Genomic DNA, 22,880 nt, shown 5'->3' with positions numbered 1-22,880 from the left:
GAAATCACATTTAGACAAGCTTTCAAGCAAAGGTGAGTGAAATAAAATAAACTTTTACTTGAAATACACTAAAGCTTGCTGCTGAGTTATTAAAATTCAGCCAAGCACTAAGGATAGAAGAGACACATTTACATAAATTTATTGGTCACAGGCAAATAATAGGAAACACCAAAATGTTATTTGTGATAAAGGTAACTAAGGATGGGCAATAAATGCTTGCAATGTCCACATTCAGAAAAATGTACATAATTTTTAAAATTGTGTGGAATCTTTGTGCAGCACATTGACTCAATGTAGTCAAACATAGACCTGAATCAGCAGAAGAAAAACTTCAAACAAACCCAAGTGTAGAACTTTTTTGCAGGTCTAGCAGCAACTTGGAAGAGGGAAACAGTTAAATACTGGACTCAAAACATTAACAGAATGTCGCCACAAATGCTGCCAGAACTGCTGAGTTTCTGCAGAATTAAGTGTTTCTTTCAGATTTCCAGCATCCACAGTGTTTTGCTTTTATTTAGAAAAGGAAAACTTTGATTTGACAGGCTACTCCTGTTGCATTCAACCAAAAACTTTTTACAACAGGAGCACAATGTTACTTTTGTTTTGTTTTTATGCTTCCTGAGGTTTAAGGTTAAAATTGTCACTTTAGAGCGCAATTAATTGTTCAATAGAGGTGTATATGAAGGAAATAATAAGGCAGTGTCATACTCAAACAATAAACAAAAAGGATGTTTTGTTTCTTTGCTACTCACCTGCTGTAGAGGTTCATCAATTATACTGGAACCAGTCAATCGCCTGTCAATCTTTATTTGTCTACTTTCACGTTTCATTTCTTCTAAAGCCTGAACAGAATAGTTTGAGAATCAAAACATAATACCAACTAAAAATAAAAATCACAGAAATTTGTTTTCCTGCCATTTGTAAAGGTTGAAACTCTGTCAAGAAATTACTGCTCACCTTTCCCAGAACTCCCTGCTGAATTCCCCAACTCAAGGCTTCCCAGTTCTGATCCTGAAATGGCTCTCAAAGCCACAAATGACATCCAAGTGACTACAAAGGTAAACTATCCCTCCTTGGCCTGTCTGTCATCTTTGACATAATTGAGTGCCACTTCCTCCACTCATACCTCTCTAATCAAATCTCATGAGGTTGCACGGTTTCTGGTTCTATTTTTATTTACTCATCAATGTATTGCTTGTAATGGTTTATCTCTCCATTTATACACAGTTATATTGAAAATACAAGAATGCTCCTGCCTATTTTTCAACCGCAAGTTGCCCATCAGTAACATCATCCAAAAACAGCTTCAGTTTTCATATGAATATTGATGATACACAATCAGTCCTAACCTCCAATGCACACAACTTCCTCCATTGTCTTTACATTGCCAGACTACTCATCAGGCACCCAAAACTTGTTCAGTGAAAATTTATTCATGTAAGTATTTGTGGGACTAAAACTACCATTTTTGGTCACTACTCCAAACTTTTGTTCAGCTCTGCTCTCATCTTTCCCTAGTAACTGTCCAGGACTGAAGAACATTCATAGCCTTGATCTCATGTTTAATTCCAAGATGAGATCTCAGTGCATATCATGCCATCAGATTGCGTGTGTGTGAACTAACAACAAGCTAAATCATCTGCAACATCAAATCTAGTCTAAGTCAGTCCACTTACTCTGGGGAGAGCAGTTGGTGCTGCAGGAAGGAAAGAATGCTCACACCTTTCAAGATATTTCTCGGAATTTATTTTTCCAAAGAGCAGTGTGACAGCAAGACCCCTGAAAAATAGGACACAAATTTTCAGAACGGTTGTGCTCAAGCACCAATTTCATTTGAACAAAATTTAAATGACAATATCTAAATCATAGTTATAGTTTCATTTGCACCCATTCATTTTTAGAATTTTACATAAAGTTAAAAGGATCAGTGAATTGTTGAATCACAGTCAATGAAGATATCAAAAGAAACAATTTTATCACACTGCAATGAAAAAAATCAGTGGATAGGGTTGCATCTTTTCATAGCCTTTAATTATTTGCCAAAAACAATATAAACTAAACATGAAATAACAAGCCACACAATAATTATAAACTGCATACTAAATTGCAGATACAAACATGGATTGCTCAGATTTATTGAGTTTCTATGATACCACTTTCAGTCACAGACTTCCAAAATCTGTGGTCCTCCTCATATACAATTCAATTTTCTTTTCTTCATAAATTCAACCACCGATTCTCAACTGACAACAGTTCCCCTCAAACCAAGTTACACAGATCCTATCTTCAGGAAAATGGTACACTTCTCTTCAACACTTTCAGCTCTGGACAATCCACAAATATTACCTCTGACCCAAATGCCAGTGACAACCATGCCCAATATAGCTCATTTTGGACATTTGTTTTGAAAAAATAACTAACAGCTGTAGTCACATTGCTTTTCTCTTTTTCTAATTTTTTTGGTTTGGAACTATTACTTAAGTTTAGAATTGAATTTTGAACAGCAAACTTAAAACAAAACTGATGTTTGCACATGGGAATTGGCCTGGAAAAATAACTGCAAGTTAATTATTGTTTTCAGAACACTGCAGACATTTCAGCACCATGATTTGTTATGTTCAAGGATGAGCAGCTCATTAAGTGGTACACTGATTAATTAAGGGAATGCCACTGATGGCTACCTAACTACAGAGGACACATGAAAAGGATGCATGAAAAGAAAGAGAGAGAAACCAAATATTGAACTGGATTTGATTAGTTATTTTGAGCTGAAGGCCAGGTACTCAGAAGCTTCTGGCCTGGGAAAAGTGTTGAGTTTACCTTCTAGTTTAGTACTCTGTTGAAGAATTATTGAATGTTCTCAGAAAAGAATCCTAGTTTATAAGAGAGGCAAATATTCTTCAGAGCCAAAGAAAACTGCAGATGCTGGAATCCAAAGTAGACATACAGGAGGCTGGAAGAACATAGCAAACCAGGCAGCATCAGGAGGTGGAGAAGTCAATGTTTCGATGTTAATCCTTCTCCAGGACCTGCTGGTAGCTGTTTGCATTGACCAGTGACTTCCAAATTCAAGCAGATACAATCTCATTTGCATGTAGTACAAGAATTGCTCAGGGAATTCATAAAGATCTGATATGTATCATTAAAATGGTCATTGAACTGGCCAGTTACAAGTTTTATTAATGTTTTACTTTATCCCTTAACTGTTTGAGAGAAAGCGCAGCAGTAATGGTGAAAGAAGACTGGATTCAAATCAAAGACCTAGATTAGATTAATTTGTTTAGCTTTATTCTACTAAACTTATAGTACGAATAATAAATTGTTCATTTCTGTTTAAGTTAAAAACTTGGTGCCTGATGTGTTATTCTTAAAGTCTGGTAAAGAATATAAGCAATTTTGAGGATCGTTGACTGTTTTAATTTTACTGTCCTGCAAATTTAGAGTTTGCAAACCTTATTGGATCTTGCTTGTTATCCCTGTGTGATAACAATGTTTTTTCTTCCGGATTTCGTCATGCTCCCTTTCTCAAATGAGGCACAACCTTTTTCTCCAACACTCCTGGTCTGTTGGGGCTATTTTTTCAGCAAGTATCAATTAAAAAGAGGTGATATAGAAACATGTACTCTGGCAAATGTTTGAAAGTCAACAGCAAGTGTGTTCATCAGTCCAGTCTTGTCCTCCTGTATCCCCGTCTGCTTCTATAACCTTTACTTAGCTCCCTTGGCAGAGTCTGATCCCAGAGCTGGTACTAGGCTTGGTAGCATCTTTTGGTAAATCCATTTCACATGAAAGGCACCCATTACAGCAGCATAGAGATCCTCAATGCAACATATGGGAAAGACAATGCCCACAGTTCCATTCTTTTTGAGTGTAACATCCTACACACACCTAAAACCATGGATCCTATTATAGCATCCTAAGTTGACCACCAAGTTTGAGAAGCTTATTTTCTTACTCCATAATTTGTGCAATTGTTAGAAGAAAGGTATAATTTGAGAGTTTCTTCAAAACAAAAAAATCTGATACCAAGCCCACCAACAGTTAAATGCACCTACCTTTTGTTAAAAATATCAACAAATCCAAATAACAACTTCCCGGTGTTAAAAAGATCTGTGCTGTGTCCTGAGTTTCTTCCAATAAATGGCATACATGAATTTGAGGGTAGATAGAGGCATACTGTTATGTCAATGTCATCTGTCTACAAGTCTCATGAAAATGAGTTAAGTAGTTATACTTCTTAAAGGTGTTAGCAACTATTCTGTAAGCAACTATGTATATTGCACCTTAAAATGTAATAAAGCATCCTAAAGCAAAGAACAATACAGCATAGTGTTATGGATAGACCAGACCCCCTCAAAATATTTTAAGAGGGCAGCCTGGATCCTAACTTTTTTATTTTAAAGATACATGTGGAGTGCGTATTCCAGAAGTAATGCAATTGTCAAACTACTCAACATTAAGCAACACAATTTATTTAAAAGTCATAGTTTAAATATATAAAAATAAAAGAGAGGAATTTAAAGTAACTACTGTTGGAAAAAACTTAACTGAATAATAGATAACAGTATCTATCATTAATTAACTGTTCCAATATAATAACATTGCATTAAACACAATCCTTTGCAAAAAGGCAAATTCAGACACCGGTTCATATATGCAATTCTCCAATCCAGGAGGAAGAAACGTCAAGAGAAAATTCAGAATGTGTAGCAGCCAAGAGACGTTCGTTGAAGGGTGGCACGGTGGCTCAGCAGTAAGCACTGTTGCCTCACAGCACCAGAGACCCAGGTTCGATTCCACTCTTGGATAACTGTCTGTGTGGAGTCTGCACATTCTCCCAGCATCTTCATGGGTTTCCTCCAGGTGCTTCGGTTTCCTCTCACAGTCACAAAGAGGTGCTGGTTAGGCTAGCCATGCTAAATTACCCATAGTGGTCAGAGATGTGTAGGTTAGATGTTTTAGTTAGCTGAAATAAGGAGTAATAGATTAGGGGAATGTGTCTGGGTGGGATACTCTTCAGTGGTCCAGTGTGGACTTGTCAGGCCAAATGGGCTGTTTCCATACTGTAGGGATTCTACGAAGCTTCAAACTCTTTTGAGATCTGAAACAGCTTCTGATGTTATTGAAAAAACCAAAATCTAGAAATCTGGATCTGACAGAGCTAAAACTCTAAATGCCTCATGAGTTGTTTGCTTAACTCATCATCAAGTAACTAGTTCAGCACCCTGAGCACTGTTACACCTCCGTCCTTAAAAAAAAACTTGTCAATATGCAAAGATGGCTTCATTTTTAAAACCCTTAGTTTTATCCTACTGGTACATTACAATAAATGTATATTAACTTGACTCTAAGCATGCAAAAATTCAATACTATATTTTATTTCAGTCCACATACTCCCGCCAACGAATGCCTCTGCCTTTCTTCATCAAAGCCGTGACAAGTGCATTGGCAATTATGTTTTCTCACCCTGCCACATGTATACAGTTGTCCCCCAGTATATGTGGGGATCCATTCCAAGATCTACTGTGTTAGTCCAAAACCGTGAATAAGTGAGAACCCATTCATTTAAATGGAAGGTTGCTTGCAATATGTTTGGGTTGCGGTAAACAGTGGGTAATTAAAACCATGGAAAACGATTCCATGGATATGTGGGTCGCCCTGTAATTTTAAAATTGAATGGCTATAATAATAAGCTCTATCAAAACAGTCTGGAATTTCTGTCCTTCAATTTCTCCAAAACCTTTAGCGGGTTATGATCTGCATACATAATTAGTATATACAATTGTCTCAGATACATTACCTGCAACATAAATGTTGAAATGTTGTAACGCCAAAACCAAGTTCAAGGTTTCCTACTCAATCATGGAATATTTCTGTTGGTGAGTATTCAATTTTCTGAAAAAAATACTCCAATAGGTCGCTCCATCTTATCATCATCCTGCAAGCATCCTGTAAGAGTACAGCACCAACACCCACGTCACTCGCATCGATAACTGCCTTGAATGGCTTCACATAATTAGGTGTGTCTAACACTGGGGCAGTGGTTAACACAGCCTTCAGGCTGTCAAATGGCTTCTGACAATCCACTGTTCACTGAAATTTTCTGCACATCAATAAAGCAATCAGTGGAGCAACCATACAGCTAAAATTTGGTCTGAATTTACGCTAAAACCCTTTGTCAATGGCACGGAACTTTTATTTTCACATCCCATGGGCCACTTGTCCATGTCCAGGAATGTGGCTTGGGCTTTTTGCAAATTCACTCTTAGCCAGGTGGATCTCCAAAACGTTGACTGAACTATTCTAAAAAAAACTGCAAATGTTCTGTTCATGTGTGACTAAAACTCACGAGGTCATCAATGTACACCACACAATTGGTTAATCCAGAAATAACTTGATTGGTTACTCTTTCAAATGTGGCTGGCACATTCTTCATACTAGATGGTATGACTTTAAATTGGCATAATTGAAAAGTGTGGCATTGGAAAAGCACAGAAGGTCAGGCAACATCCAAAGGGCAGGAAAGTCGCATTTTGGGCACAAGCCCTTCATCAGGAATTGCTGGGGGGGGGGGGGGAAGATGTGAGATGTGGAAAAAGAGAGAAAGGGGGAAAGGGGGCTGAGAGATAAATAAGAGGAAGGGGGTCACGGTAAGGTAGCTGGGAAGGTGATAGGTAGAGGCAGGTGGGAGGTGATAATCATAGGTCGGGTTCTGTTCATATCCAAATCATTTATATAATTGATGAATAACAGTGGACCCAGTACCAATCCTTGTGGCACACCAGTGGTCGCAGGCCTCAAATGGCGGAGAATAATGCGCTGTTTCCGGAGATTAGTGGGGTGCAAGGTGAGGGTTCTATCTTTGTTGCGGTTGGAGGGCTGGGGTTCAAGGGTGGAGGTGCGGGAAGTAGAGGAGATGTGCTAGAGAGCATTGTTGATCACATGGGAGGAGAAATTGTGGTCCTTCAAGTAGGATGCCATCTGAGATGTTCTGCAGTTGAATTGCTCCTCCTTGAGCAGAAAGAGCAGAGGTGGAGGAATTGGGAGTAAGGGATTGTGTTTTTACGGGCATGGAGGGGTGCGAGGAGGAGGTGGGGTTGAAATAGATGTCCGCATTGAGTTGGTTGGTGGAGATGAAGACGGAGAGGTCCAGGAAGGGGAAGGAGGTGTCTGAGAGGGTCCAGTGCAGTTGGAGGGGTTGTGTTCAAGGGCAGAGGTGCGGAAAATTAAGATGATGAGCTGGAAGGCATTGTTGATCTCGTGGTGGGGAAACTGTGGTCCTTGAAATTGCAGTTGGAGGGTTCAAGGGTGGAAGTTCGGTGTCACGAAAGCCAAAAGCAGAAATTGTCTTCGCTCTTTTGGATAAATGTACCTGCCAGCATCTTATGTTTCTAAGTTGGATTAATCAGAAGTTGCTTGTCCCAGGATATGAATCAAACTTTGTCACTGCATTGACTTTGCAATAGTCCACAAATGATCGTCAGGTATCATATGGTTTCAGCATCTTACTATGAGTGAACTCCAGTCACTGCAATTCACTTTGATTGTGTGGTCTTTGAGTATGCAATCAATCTCTTTTGAATCTGTGCCAAATTTAGAGAGTTAAATCTATATGAATGTTGCTTAACTGGAACAGCATTTCCTATACCTACATTATGTGTAATTAGATTAGTACCTCCCAGCTTATTCCCCCTATCTGCCTGTGTGATAACTCTTTCAGCTAATTTTGAGTTCGCGTGGAAGGTAACACAATAACTTATCCCAATTTTTGAAAACTTCCTGATTGCCAAAGTTAATTTGAGGAATGCCCAATTCAGAATCCTCTGAACTTGGTTCTTCACTCTGCATTGTAACCAGTGACACATTCTCCTTTTGATTTCCTTCCCATGAACATTGTCAGATTGAAAACCTCAGAATGTGTCATGTGACTATCTTATCAAATACCTCACCTTACTCAATCTCCTTTCAATTTGATAACGTCCACTAAACCTTGCTTTTAAAGGTTCACCTATCACTGGAAGTAACACTATCTCCACTAGCAAAATTGTGAATTTTTTATTTCTCGTCTGCTTTCTGTTTCATCACCTGCTCTGCTACTTTTAAATGCTGTCGAACTAACTCACCTGCTCTATTTAACCTTTCCCTCAAATTTGGCACACAGTCCAAATATGCAGTCTCTGAATTCTGACTCACCAATTTCTCCTTAATTAACTTCAGTGGTCCTCTCACCTCATGCTCAAAAACTAATTGAAATGGACTGAATTTGGTAGAATAATTTGGTACATCCTGAACTGTAAAACATACTAATGGAATTCCTTTAACCCAGTCCTTTGGATAGTCTTGACTATAAGCCCTCAACAAGATCTGTGATAAATTGTACTTCAACTTCCTTATCTTCACCCTTAGATTTCTCTTCCCGCTTTAACATGTAAGCTTTGTGATCCGGTTATCAGAGTCAGGAAAAATTCCAAGACATACTTCCTGTAATACCTCAGTGGCCTCGTTTTCCATTGCTTTTTCAAACACAGTAGGCAGCATTCCCACCTGTGATCCAGCTATACCATTACGAAGGACAAACTGCATTCCTGGAGCCAAGAGATCCTCCAGAACTCCTACCAGCACTTCTTCATTTTTCACCAAACTCACTTTACATAATGGAGCACTACACATCTCACCACGCATTCGACCTATGACCATTTCTTTTCCAACAATACAACTTCTGAATTACATATCTTCTCCTCTCCCAATATCAAAGATTGACATGCACCCGTATCTCTTAAAATTGTACTTTCTTCACCTGTTCCTCCTGGCATATGCAAGTAAACATTACCCATTGTAAAGAAATGGTGTGAGAAGATCTGACACTTCCTTCTCCACCAACCCTGGTTATGTATTCTAGTACAGCGTTTTAGCTTCCATTGTATTTTCCTTTACCACTTCAACAAAATTCACTAGCTTATCCTGTTTTAACATCTCGGTCTTCCCAGTGCTTTTACCAAACCACCAACATTGCGACTTCATGTGGCCACTTTATGGCAGTGAAAACACCTGAGCCTGTTTACTTCTCTTTCCCCCTCATGGGTTTCCCTTTTACTGTATGGTACACCACCTTTACTATCTTCAATGAGATCTCCTTTCCCTTAACACCAGAAGATTTCTTTTTTCTCCAATTTCTATCCCTCACAGATTGAATTGATTTTGGAAGCTAAACTTTGATTTATGAACTAAATCATAATCATCTGCCATTTCAGCCACTAATGTTACTATTTTAACTCTCTGCTCTTCTGCAAGTTCTCACTACTTCAGGAAGTGAATTTTTAACCTAATCCAAAATAATCATCTAAGAGCATCATACATTTGGTCTATTTTCAATACCCTTATCCACCTAACATAATTACTTTGATGCTTTCAAACTCATGTATGTTTGACCAGGTCTTTCCTTAGATACCCAAAACTTTGTAGGCTTCGGGCACTAGCTCATATGCACTTAAGATGGCTTTCTTCACCGCCTCATACTCCACAGATACCTTTTTTGATGCAAATACCTCACTAGCTCCACCTACCAGCTTTGTTTGGATCAACAATATCCAATTGGTCAACAGCCACTTCATTTGTTTAGCCAGTTTCTCAAATGAAATGAAAAAGGCTTCTACACCCTTCTCACTGAATTTAGGCAATGCTTGGACATACTTAAACAGATCCCCACCAGGCCTTTGGCTGTGATCGGTTTGCTTGTCATGACTACTCTTCTCATTAAGCCTAACTTCTGCCTTCACTTCTGCCCTTTTTACATTGACTTTCCTCTCTTAACTGCCAACTTCTGAAGTTCAAACTCTTCTTCTGATTTCCTTCTGCTCAGGCCATCCATTCCTTTTTTTTTCTGCTTTTAATCTTAATTCAAACGGTTTCATTTTCTTTTCATGTTCAAGCTGTTCCATTAACAATTGAATTCTAGCCATTTCCAAAGATTCTGATGGCATTTCCAGCAATTTTAAATGTTGCGCTATTGGTGCAACTACTTCCCTTTTCTCTCAGACAACAGCAACCCCACCTCTGCTTGTCTGCCAATTCTTACAGCTTTACCTTGCTCACGTTTTGGAAAACTCCCAAAGTCAATTCTTCTACCTTTAGAAAAATCTTAGTGATCAAAAGAGCCGGTTACTGCACAAGACAGCATGGTGGCACAGGTGGGCGGTACGGTGGCACAGTGGTTAGCACTGCTGCCTCACAGCGCCAGAGACCCGGGTTCAATTTTGGACTCAGGCGACTGACTGTGTGGAGTTTGCACATTCTCCCCATGTCTGCGTGGGTTTCCTCCGGGTGCTCCGGTTTCCTCCCACAGTCCAAAGATGTGCAGGTCAGGTGAATTGGTCATGCTAAATTGCCCATAGTGTTAGGTAAAGGGGTAAATGTAGGGGAATGGGTGGGTTGCGCTTCGGCGGGTCGGTGTGGACTTGTTGGGCCGAAGGGCCTGTTTCCACAATAAGTAATCTAAAGGCACATCCTGTTGAAACCAACTGAATTCAACACCTGAAACAAAAGATACTCACACCTACCACTTGCCGCTTTTGAGTCCAACAATCCAAAACCCAACTTGGAATCATAGATATTGATCCTATCAAGAGCCCCAATTTGCTATAGGCCAGACCAGAACCCCTCAAAATATTTTAAGGTACCCTAGACCCTAACTTTAAAATAAAAAAAAGATGTGAAGCACATGTTGCAGATGTGATGCGACTGGTTAAACTACTTGACAGTCAGCAACACAATTTATTTAAACATTATAGTTAAAATATAAACGAAAGAAAGAGGAATTTAGAATAACTTAACGATTGGAAAAAAAACTTAAGCAAATAGATACAGTATATTAACTGTTCCAATATAATTATGGGCGACACCGTGGCTCAGCAGTTAGCACTGCAGCCTCACAGTGCCAGGGACCCAGGTTCGATTCCCACCTCAGGCTGTGTGGAATTTGCACATTCTCCCTGTGTTTGCATGGGTTTCCTCCGGGTGCTCTGGTTTCCTCCCACAACCTAAAGATGTGCAGGTCAGGTGAATTGGCCATGCTAAATTGCCCAGAGTGTTAGGTGCATTAGTAAATGTAGGGTAGGGGAATGGGTCTGGGTGGGTTAGTCTTCAGAGGGTTGGTGTGGACTTGTTGGGCCAAAGGACCTGTGTTCCGTACTGTAGGGAATCAAATCTAAACTAAATACAGTAAATCCCACGAGCACACCCTTTGACAAAAAGACAAGTTCAGACACCAATTCTTACATGCACTTCACCAATCCAGGAAGAAGAAACATCAAGAGAAAATTGGTCCTGTGGCCCACGAATACATGATGTCTTTCTAATCAAATAATCTGCGGTTGACATTCCTCTATTCCCTGCCTACTCATGTATCTGTCAAGGTGCCTCTTATAAGTTATTATTGTATCCACTTCCACTACTTCTTCTGGGGGGGGGGGCAGAGACTCTGACTATCCATTCTAATCACACCCCTCATAATTCTACCAAGTCACCCCTCAGCCTCGGATATTCAAGTGATGACGAACTAAGTTTGTCCAATCTCTGCTTATAGTTAATACCCTCCAAACCAGGCAACATCCTTGTAAACCTTTTCTGTACATTCCAAAGCCTCCACATCCTTCTCGTGGAATAACAACCAGAATTGTACACAATATTCCAAATATGGCCTAAAAGTTCTGTACAGCTGCAACTTGCCAACTTTTATACTCTCTGCCCCAACTGATGAAAGCAAGCATAACATAGACTTTCTTGAACACCTTGTCCAGTTGTGTTGCCACTTTCAGAGAAATGTTAGATTAGATTAGATTAGATTAGATTACTTACAGTGTGGAAACAGGCCCTTCGGCCCAACAAGTCCACACCGCCCCGCCGAAGCGTAACCCACCCATACCCCTACATCTACATCTACCCCTTAACTAACACTATGGGCAATTGAGCATAGCCAATTCACCTGACCTGCACATCTTTGGACTGTGGGAGGAAACCGGAGCACCCGGAGGAAACCCACGCAGACACGGGGAGAACGTGCAAACTCCACACAGTCAGTCGCCTGAGGCGGGAATGTGGACCTGTATGCTGAAATCCCACTGTATGTTAATACTAAGGGTTCTACCATTTATAGAATACTTCACTCCTGCATTCAACCTTTCAAAATGCATCAGTTTGCATTTGTCTAGATTACATTTCATCTGCAATTTCTCCACCCAAGTTTCTAGCCTACCTATGTCCTGCTGTTTCCTCTGGCAATCCTCCTCATTATTTGTAGCTCTCTCCAATCTTTGTGTCATCCATAACCTTTCTAAACAGGCCACCTACGTTCTTCTCCAAATCATTTATATTTACTAGAAATAACAGGGGTCCCAGCATTGATCCCTGCAGAACATCACTGGTCACAGATCTCCAGTCAGAAAAATAATCTTCCCCTGCTATTGTCTTCTTTGACCAAGCCAGTTCTGTATGCATCTTACTAGCTCATTGCGAATCTCATGCAACTTCACCCATCATATCAGACCATCATAAGGGAACTTGTCAAAGGCCGTGCTAATGTCCATGTCGACCACAAATTAGCCCTGCCCTCAATCATCTTTGTGACTTCCTCAAAAAATTCAGATCAAGTTTGGGAGACACAACCACCTCCGCAAAAGTCTTGCTGGTTGTCATTAATAACTCCATATTTTTCCAAATGTGAGGAAATAATGTCCCTAAGAACATTTCTAACAATGATGTAAGGTTCACCATCCTATAATTTCCCAAATTATCCTTGTTGCTTTTCTTAGACAAAGGAACAACATTTGTTAGTCTCTAATCCTCTGGGACGTCTCCTGTGACTGAAGAGAAAAAAGGATTCATTCAAGATGCCATTAATTTCCTCCCTCACACAATTTAGCATTCTGGGATAGATCCCATTAGGTCCTGGGGACTAGTCTCAAAGTTTTCCAAAACACCCAACATGACCTTCATTTTTATATATAATTTGCATGCCCTAACATATCAACATACTCCTCTATAGACTCATGTAACAATACTATGGCTTTAAGAGGTATATTTTGTCCTTTTTTTTCCCCAAAGAGAAGTTTCGAGCCATAGGTTTCTACCTGTCTCCTCGTAGCAAATAAAGTAAACAGCTTGTGAGGCCTTGTGTTTTTTTTTTAAGTTGGAAGAATAGAAGCAGTACGAATGTATGAAATCAGACTCCCTTGGAACCAGGGTATAATTTACGTTTTGGCAATTGTTGGGTTTTTGAAGTTGTCTGTGGAAACTGTTGTATCTCTCTCTATATATATTACAGCAAAAAGCTAGAGTTCTCTCTGCTGCCAGAATTGCATCTCTAGCACAATCTACTTCCTGAACTTGCATTTGCCAAGGATGTGTTAAAGGGATACCGCTATATTGCAACAGTTACTGTTTAGTAATTAAGTAATCTATTATCCTGTTAAGTTCTCCAACAGAGTTGGATTTAAAGTTATACCGTTCTTCTTCCTTTTGTTTGCATTTTAACTGCAGGTAAGATTAAAAGTGTGCTTTGCCTAAAGTCAAGTAGTGTGACAAATTGAATTACATCTGGAACACGGCACCTTATATTTGTCTTTAAATAAGATAAAAGTTAGGGTTTAAGATATCCCCTTGATATATTTGCAGACAGTTGGTCTGATCCATCCACCATAATACCAAGGTAAATTATTATTTAAAGGATCTCACTCACTTCCTCCAGCTTCATGCATTATTTCCCTCCTTTGTCCTAGTGCGGACCTATCCCTTTCCCTAGCTACCCTCTTTGTCCTTATATACATACAAAAATCTTGGGACTTGGCTAAACAGGATTAAGACAAGGACCTTTCATGGCCCCTTTTAGTCCTCCTAACTCCTTGTTAAAGTTATTTTCTACTTTCTTTATATTCCTTTTGGTTTATCGGTCTTCAGTTTCCTAAACCTTATGTATGTTTCCTTTTTCTTTTTGAGTAAGCTCACAATTTCTCATGTAATCCAAAATCCCCAAATATTCCCATCCTTATCATTCGTTTTCACAGGAACATGCTGGTTCTGAACTCTCATCAACTGGCCTTTAGGATATTCCCACATGACAATATAGATTTATTCTCAAATAGCCACCCCTAATCTCCATTCCCCAATTCCTGCCTAATATTGTCATAGTTAGCCTTCCCCCGATTTAGTACTTTCACCTGAGGACTACTCTTTCCTATCCACATGTAAAACTTATAGAATTATGGTCATTATTCTCAAAATCTCCACCACTGAAACATCAATCATGTGACCAGGCTCCTTCCCCAATACTAGGTCTAATATGGCACCTTCCACAGTTAGACTCTTCACTATGTATTAATCCAAACTTTACGTTCATCTGCCTCACATTAAAACAAATGCACTTCAGTCAGCTAACCCCGCCATGTTCAGTAACCTCTCCTTGTCTGTTCTTCCTCTTAGCCTTACTGGTCTTTGCCTCAACACCTCCTCAGCTATTCATTTGCTGACCTATTGCTCTGGTTCCCAGTCCCTTGCCACACAAGTTGAAACCTTCCCAAGTGACACAAGCAAACCTCCCTGCCTGGACATTGATGCCACTTCAGTTTAAGTGCAACCTGTCCTTCTTGTATACATCCCACCAGCTCTGAAAAACATCTCAATGATCCACATGTCTGAAGCCCTCCCTCCTAAACCAGTTTTTTAACTGCATATTAATCTTCCTATTCTTTGTTTCCCTGGCACATGGCACAAGGATTAATTCCAAAATTACAACCCTAAAGGTCCTGCTACCTAATACCCTCAGCTCTCTGTGAACCTTGCCATTCCTCCTACTGATGCTGCAAGTTGCGTATACCATGACTGGCTGTTTGCCCTCCCTTTTGGGAATGACGTGCATCTGCTCAGGCACATCCTTGACTCTAGCACTAGGGAGGTAACACACCATCCTTGAGTCTCTTTTGCAGCCACAGAAATGCCTGTGGCCCTGACTACACAGTCCTTTATTAATCCTACTCTATTGCACTTTAACTCTCCCTCCTATACAACAAAGTCAGGAATTCTCGTGTTTGTTACCAAATATCTTAAGGCACGCCCACAATAGCGGAGCTAATATAAATAAGGAATGCTCAGCAGGAGCAATTAGGTGAGCACAGGTATCTTGGAAGGCAATAATATTGAAAGAGATTACAGAGAGGAATTTAAAAGCAAGAGCACGAATTTTAAATTGAGCATTGTTTAAGTAGGCAAAATGTAGGTCAGTGAGCACAGCAATGATGGACGATGGCATTTAGCGATTTAAGATTTGTAGAGTTTTACATAACATCAATTTTAGAGGGTAGAATGTGGAAAAGCCAGCTAGAAAACGCCCTCGAATCGTTAAGTCTACTAAGAGGTAACTATGGCGCAGATGAAAATATTGGTAGGAGAGCCAACCAAGTGGTAAAAATTAGCAAGTTTATAAAGTGGAAACTGGCAGTGCTAATCATAGTCAAGGATGTGGATGAGAGCTCATCTCAAGGTCAAACACGATACCAAAGGTTCGGAACTCTTTCGTTCAACAGAAAACAGTTGCCAGAGATAGCTGAAGGAATAATATTTGCAAAGGGGACTGAAAGTTTGGCTTCAGTCTTCAGAATTCTTATCCACAAATGGAAATGGAGTAGCTGTTTAATGGTTGGTGAGGGGAAAAATAGCAGTTCACTTTTCCTCGCCAGGGATCTCTATCTTGCTTAAGAAGAGTTAGCCCTTGGATTGATTCTTCACTAGATTCCACACAAGGTGAGTTTATTAACTGAGTACGGTATAGTTGGGTACTGTTGCCCAAAAAGGAGCTTTAGTTCTGGATGTAAGTTTGCTTGCTGAGCTGGAAGGTTCATTTTCAGACGTTTCATCACCATACTAGGTAACATCATCAGTGAGCCTCCAGAGAAACACTGGTGTTAGTGACCTGCTTTCTATTTATGTATTTAGGTTTCCTTGGGTCGGTGACATCATTTCCTGTTCTTTCTCTGAGGGTGGTAAATGGGATCCAAGTCAGTGTGTTTGTTGATAAAGGTCTAGTTGGAATGCCATGCTTCAAGGAATTCTCGTGTCTCTCTCTGTTGGCTTGTCCAAATGTGGATGTGTTGTCCCAGTCGAAGTGGTGTCCTTCTTCATCTGTATGTAAGAATATTAGTGAGAGTGGGTCATGTCTTTTTTGTGGCTGGTTGATGTTCATGTATCCTGGTGGCTAAGTTTTCTGCCTGTTTGTCCCATGTAATGTTTGTTACAGTTCTTGCAAGGTATTTAGTAAATGACATTATAGTTTTGTTTGAAGTCTATATTGGGTCTTCCAAGTTCATTAGCGATTGTTTTAGTGTGTTGGTGTGTTTGTGGGCTACCATGATGCCAAGAGGTCAGAGTAATCTGGCAGTCCTTTCCAAGATGTCACCTATATAGCGTATTCAAAAAGAACAGGTACCCAATGAACACAGTATGCCAATTTCTCACAACAAACCCAAACAAGCAGACTAAACACACCCAGAAACCCTAGCTACTCTCCCCTACATCAAAGGCATCTCAGAAATGACTGCCAGACTACTCTTGACAGCACGGTAGCCCTTCTTTTTTTTAAAAAAACGGTCTTTGATCCATTCCTCCCGCCCTCAAACTTCAATTATATTATTGTCACTGTTACTTCTGAGTACCTTCACAATTACATTATTACTCTGATTTTATCGCACACAACAGATCTAATATAGCCTGCTCTGTAGCCAGTTTCAGAATATGCTGCTCGAAGAAACGATCTTGAAAACATTCTATGAATTCTTCATCTAGGCTATCTTTGCCTATCTGACATTTCTGGTCAAAATGTAGTTTAATCTTCCATACTATTACCATGCTTTTAAAATAACTTTTTTTTTCAAAAATGCTCCACTCTAACAAACAGTTAATGCTGGGAATCTGTAGTCTACTCCACAAACTTTTTTCTTTTGTCATTTCTCATCCCTACCCAATCTCTGAACACCTTAGTTTCCTGAAACTAGGTCATCCATATTTATTAGGCTTATACCATTTTTAATTTATAGTGCCACCCTCTACCTTTTCTACATTTCTGCTTATTCTGATACGCATTGTATCCTAAAATAAAGAAGTCCTGATCCATGTCATCCTGCAGCCATATCTTTGATATCAATGACCAAATTTCTATTTGCACTTTCAGTTCATCTATTTTGTTTTGGATCATGATGCATTCAGATAGAAGCTGTAGGTTTTGTGTTTTTACTCTCTTAAAATGTATTCTTGTCTAATCTGTTATTTCACCCTTAGATTTAAATTAGATTTAGACTCTCCATTCCTTCCTGTCATGGGCTGTTTAACATTTCCCATATCAATACATTTTCTTTGGCCTTACCTCTATTCTTTGACTTATCACATCTTTCTAAACATGACCTTTGTCTCCACTATTTTGGTAAACTTTCATTATCCACAGTTCTTGGTTTTATTACACAAAAGCTCATGGCACGAGGTTAAGATATTAGCATGGTATCATGATTCCTACTGAAAAAGATCTAACCAAAATGCAATCCAACTTGATAGATCATATTTTGTTATTTTCTAATTTAATGTGGTGGTCTTTTACTGAGCCATAAACTCACAAGACTGCAGATCTGATTTTAACAATGAAAGTTTATTAGATAAGAGAAGCAATACAAGAATCAAGCTATATCTAATATAACAGTTTAAAAGACTTCAAATCCTCAGCAAAACACAATCCTATCATTACCTAACACTATCATTTTATGATAACTCAAAGTCCAGAGAAATTTTCCTTCCTTACTACATCTGTATTTTGACTCAACTGCTTCTTTGTTGTTCTAGTCTGAGTTGCAAAGTCTTTTTTGTTGATTCTCACAGCTGAGATCCTTATCCTGAACTGACTTATCCCCTTAACTGCTCTCAACATATTCATTTTGCTAGGAGTAACTAATCTTCCAAATGATTTTGTTCTCGTCTCCTTCAAAGCTTTTCCATCTGTGTTTTCTAAGTTAAGAATCAATCTTTGATTATTCTAAATCCAAAAGCAAGTAAACTCCACAAAATAAACAAACTTCATTAACTTTCCACGAAGCCTTTAATCATCTGCTCTGACACATTCTAGCTTAAAATCATAGTTCAGAAAAAAACTGACCTAGTTAATTATTAAACACATTCACAAAAACAAAATAGACCAACATTAGTATGTCACGAGTGTGAAATCCAAACAGTTTTTTTTAATATACATAAAACTTCCCATTTTAATTAAAATGGATTGTGAAGAAACAGTAGACCAAAATGAGTCATCTTTGCATTTCAAGATGTAATGAGTAGAGTGCCATTGGGACATAAACTGGCATCTGAACTATTTACAATCTATATGAATGACTCGGATGAAGGGACTAAATGTATAACAGCTAACTGCTGATGACCCCAAAGATTAGTAGGAAAGTAAAGAAGAGGACACACTCCTACAAAGGGACACAAGCATGTTAAGTGAAAAGGCAAAAGTCTTAGCAATTAGAGAGTAAGTTTGTGAAAATGTGAACTGGCCTACTTTTTCTAGGAAGGGTTGGAAACAACATTTTATTTCAATGGGGAAAATATGGCAGAACACTGCAAAACAGAATGATCTGAATGTGTTTAAGGTCTCAAAATATTAATTTATTCAGAAGAGCAAGTGATTAGGAAGGCAAGTCCAATGAGAAATAGAATGTAAAAGCAGACAACTTTTGCTATAGTTGTAAGCAATGGCGGTACAGTTTTGATCTCCTTATTTAAGAAAGAACAAAGTTGCATAATGGTATTAAGGTTGAGGGACTTCAGTACTTCAGTTGAGTAGAAGGACTGGGCTAAGAGGAAGCCTGAGAAATATGCTAAGTTTTTTTTTGAAAAAAAGAGGCTTAAATAATAACTTCCAGTGGAAGTTTTGGAATAACCCTCTTGAAAGTATAGTGGAAGTAGGTTTGATCGTATCATCTCAAGGCGGATCAGGTGAACATTTATCAGGAAAGAATGTGCATTACTACAGACAGCGAGCATGCGATAGTGAGAAGAGAGGGAGAGGGGGAGAGATGGTAAATCTGAGTAATGAAAGAATGAGTGCTTACACTGAGTTTTTCACAAACTAAAATGTGCTGAATATCATCTTCGTCTTTTGACTATTATGTCATGACAAAGATTACAATTTGAACAGAAACTCTGTTGCTTATCTCCAAGCATTGGTTCTGATGAAAGATCATAGACTTGAAAATAACTCTCCACTGATGCTGCATGACCTGCTCAGCATTTCCAGCACTTTGTTTTCAGAAGTTACAAACTTGCCAATATGTCAGGCATTTTCATGATTCTAAAATTGCTCTGAACATTTTCATATCCAAGCTCCACCTCAGCAATACTCCTAGAGTCATATCTTATCCTAATATACACTGACAACACATTTCCACAAAAAAAAGGTTTTATTTCATCCTGAGTCACCATTCTCAAATCAGATACAGGTTAAGATAATTAGATTCTGGCCTCTTTCCAGCTCCAAAGGGGAGCCACTAATATTTAAGAGTAAGTGTCTCTAATACTAAAAGCCTTATGTACCTTACACCCACAAATACAATGCTATAGGTACAGCATGCAGTGCTGGTACGATTGAGACATGCCAAAATAAGCAAATAAGTCAATAAGTAAAACTGAATCATTGAACACCATAAGACAATTCGTTCAACTGAGGAATTGGCATCCTGAAACTATTCTATACGGCCTTCAATTAGAGTACATTCAGGTGTAAGGAATCCAAACTGTATACAAGGTACTAGGTGCTGTCACAAAAAAATGTTGTACAGTTGAAGTAATACAGATGGTTATACATCATGCCCCTTAAAATAGAAATCAGCATTTTCAGCACATTCTCCCAGAGTCTGCATGAGTTTCTTGCAGGTGCTCCAGTTTTCTCCCTCAGTCCAAAAATGTGCAGACTAGGTGAATTGGTCATGCTAAATTGCTGATTGTCCAGGGATGTGCAAACATAGGTTACAGGAATGGCGGGGGGGGGGGGGGGGGGGGGTTACATGAGGTGAACTGGGTGGGATGCTCTCAGGGTAGTTGTGGACTTGAACGGCCTGCTTCAGCACTGTAGGAATTTTATGATTCTATGAAAACTTGAAGGATTTTAAAAAAATTGATTAGCAGTCCTTTTAAAAGTTGAGCAAAGCAACTTGAGAAAATCAAGCCAAAACATTTAATACTCAAATTGCAGTCATTTGGTCTCTCCCCAACACCGGTTATTCAAACTGATTATTGCAATGAAATCAATTTTCCTTGTGACTAAAATCAGATTGTTGAAATAATTTGCATGTGTTATGTATCACAGAATTAACTCATTTTGTCCTTTTTTAATTACTTGGAAATTTAATCCTGTTCAAAATTAGAGAAGCTGTACAATATAACAATTTCTACTTTTTAAAAAGAGAAAGGTTATCTGTGTATCCAAACCTGGAAGGAAAAACAGGTCTACGAAAGAAATCCTGAATTCTGTTTTGAAACAGATAATAGAATGTTTGTCATATCCCTAGCCTAATAAACTAGATCAATAACCTTTGGCTTGTCCAAAACACAGCCCACGCTGTAGCTCGCAGAAACGGTGCATCCTGATGGAGAGGGAGAGACTATGCAGAGATACTCCATTTACCCAGAGGGTAGAGATTTGGGTGGTTGGTACTTATGCAAGCAGCCAAGTGAATCAGACGGACAGCGCGCGCGTAAACACACACACATGTAATCTCTTATAACGCCAAAACCGCATTCCAGCAAAACCTCACTTAATAATGGGACCTATAGGAAAAGTGCGGTTAGGAGCAGACCCGCAAAAGAAAAATCACTCATGATCGCTCGATAATCACCCAAAAGTCTAACACAAATATAGCACAAAGACGGAAATCATATTTATTAATGAAACAAAAGTAACTTTAACACAGGTTATTTAAAACATGCAAGAAAGCTGCTCTCCGTGCAGTACCTCTCCTGCAAAGCTGCACGATATCAGCTGTTGACAGAGCAACACAAAGACACTGACATGGCGCATGCGCAAAACAGCATGAAGCTGACCACCAGCATCACACATGTGCAGAATTCTTCTGTGACATTACAGACAAATAACACTGCCGGAATGCGCGTTATCCAATAACTAAGTGTGTATCCCAATCCCCTTCCTGTATCATCTCCACAAATGTATCCGTCTATCCACAAAGCAGGCTCCAAGAGGCAGAAAACCTAGATTGAAAAGCAAACTACTTTCCAAGCCTACACTCACAAGAATGCATCGAACATAGTCCACAGTGCGCAACAGAGATGAAGGGAAGGTCTGTAGACATTAAAATGGAGCTAGCTGCCCTAGCTCAGAGTTCCCTGGTAATCAGGGCTGGAGTCTCGTCTTTCCACCGCTTTAGTTTTGCAACTTAATTGAAAAGGCAAGGAAGGTTTTAGGTAGTTCTGGTATTTGCCTCTTAAGCTGTATCTTTATGAAGTAATCATTTATTTTTAATCAGAAGTTCAATTCATTGCTTTGACTCTTTTTAAGTTCAAGTTAGTTATGCTTTTTCTTCATACCTCAACTTTTATTTTGAAATTCACCTTCAATGTTGTACCAAATTGTTGATCATTCCAGACCACTCATTGGCTCCTTGAGTGAGGAAAAAAAATTAAAATGTGACCCCTCCCTCAATAAGGACAACTAGGAGTACAACCTAAAATTCCACCAAGGCAATTTGAAAACTTGAATTCAGTTTACTATCTGAAAGCATTTTTAAAAATCACATAACACCAGATTACAGTCCAACAGGTTTATTTGGAAGTACTAGATTTCAGAGCACTGCTCCTTCACCAGGTAGCTAGTGGGGCAAGATCACAGGACACAGAATTTATAGTAAAACATCAAAGTGTCATACAACTGATGAGATAAATTTTACAAACCTAGAATGCTGTTAAGTCTTTCGTCTTTTAGAATGGGTTGCTTGTTTTGATTCATTAATACGTAAATCCCAGAACCTTTTCAAGTCACGTTTCTGAGATAACTTAAAAAAGGTGACATCTCAACTTATGACAATGCCTTGAACGTATGAGGTTAGAGTCTGTTCAACCACTAATGCAGAATCTGTTCAACCTTGAGTCAGACCAGTTCTATTTCCAAGGTAGGTATTTATAAAATGTCACATGGACTTACTGCCTACAGATTCTGTACTTTTTGAACAAAATAGCATCTATCTGCAACTACATATCATGTAGGTGGTGTGGTTCTGTTGCCTCGCTTGCTTGGCAGTGTCTCGTAAAAGTACTGTTGTACTTGAGCACAAGCTGAGAATATGGACTTCATCTCGATTTCAAGGTTATGGTGCCTGCTGAAGATTAGACTCAGATTAGATTAGATTAGATTCCCTACAGTGTGGAAACAGGCCCTTCAGCCCAACAAATCCTCGCCAACCCTCCAAAGAGTAACCCACCCAGACCTATTTCCCTCTGACTAATGCACCTAACACTATGGGCAATTTAGTATGACCAAAATCACCTGACCTGCACATCTTTGGACTGTGGGAGGAAACTGAAGCACCCGGAGGAAACCTACGCAGACATGGGGAGAATGTGCAAACTCCACACAGACAGTCGCCCAAGGCTGGAATCAAACCTGGGTCCCTGACGCTGTGAGGCTGCAGTGGTAACCACTGAGCCACCGTGCCGCTCTGGTAGAGTTGGTGTATGAGATAACTAAAGAGTTTGCAAGAGGTGTGATAGTATAGTCTATGCTGTAGGTCAACTTGAGTGGGTCCGTGATCCATAGTCCATTTGGGATCCTTTCCACTTTCTTGCAT

General features: G+C 39.3%; 1 protein-coding gene across 8 annotated transcripts in view; it reads right to left on the bottom strand.

The window, feature by feature from the left end:
* Window positions 1–22,880, bottom strand: part of snx13 (sorting nexin 13) — a 188,986-nt gene that overhangs the window by 120,451 nt on the left and 45,655 nt on the right. For 7 of the 8 annotated variants that reach the window (XM_072575355.1, XM_072575356.1, XM_072575363.1 and 4 more), the window contains exons 3-4: window positions 1,677–1,779; window positions 753–842 (exon numbers count right to left, since the gene is read on the bottom strand). In XM_072575355.1, the coding sequence (XP_072431456.1) occupies window positions 753–842; window positions 1,677–1,779 (193 nt within the window). Of the gene's footprint in view, window positions 1–752; window positions 843–1,676; window positions 1,780–5,800; window positions 5,950–22,880 lie in introns of all 8 variants that reach the window. The other variant, XM_072575360.1, reaches the window with a different exon arrangement.

Source organism: Chiloscyllium punctatum, chromosome 8 (genome assembly GCF_047496795.1).
Source record: "Chiloscyllium punctatum isolate Juve2018m chromosome 8, sChiPun1.3, whole genome shotgun sequence".
Lineage (NCBI taxonomy): Eukaryota > Metazoa > Chordata > Chondrichthyes > Orectolobiformes > Hemiscylliidae > Chiloscyllium > Chiloscyllium punctatum.
Note: the sequence above shows the minus strand (reverse complement) of the source record. Positions and strands in the feature narration are given on the sequence as shown.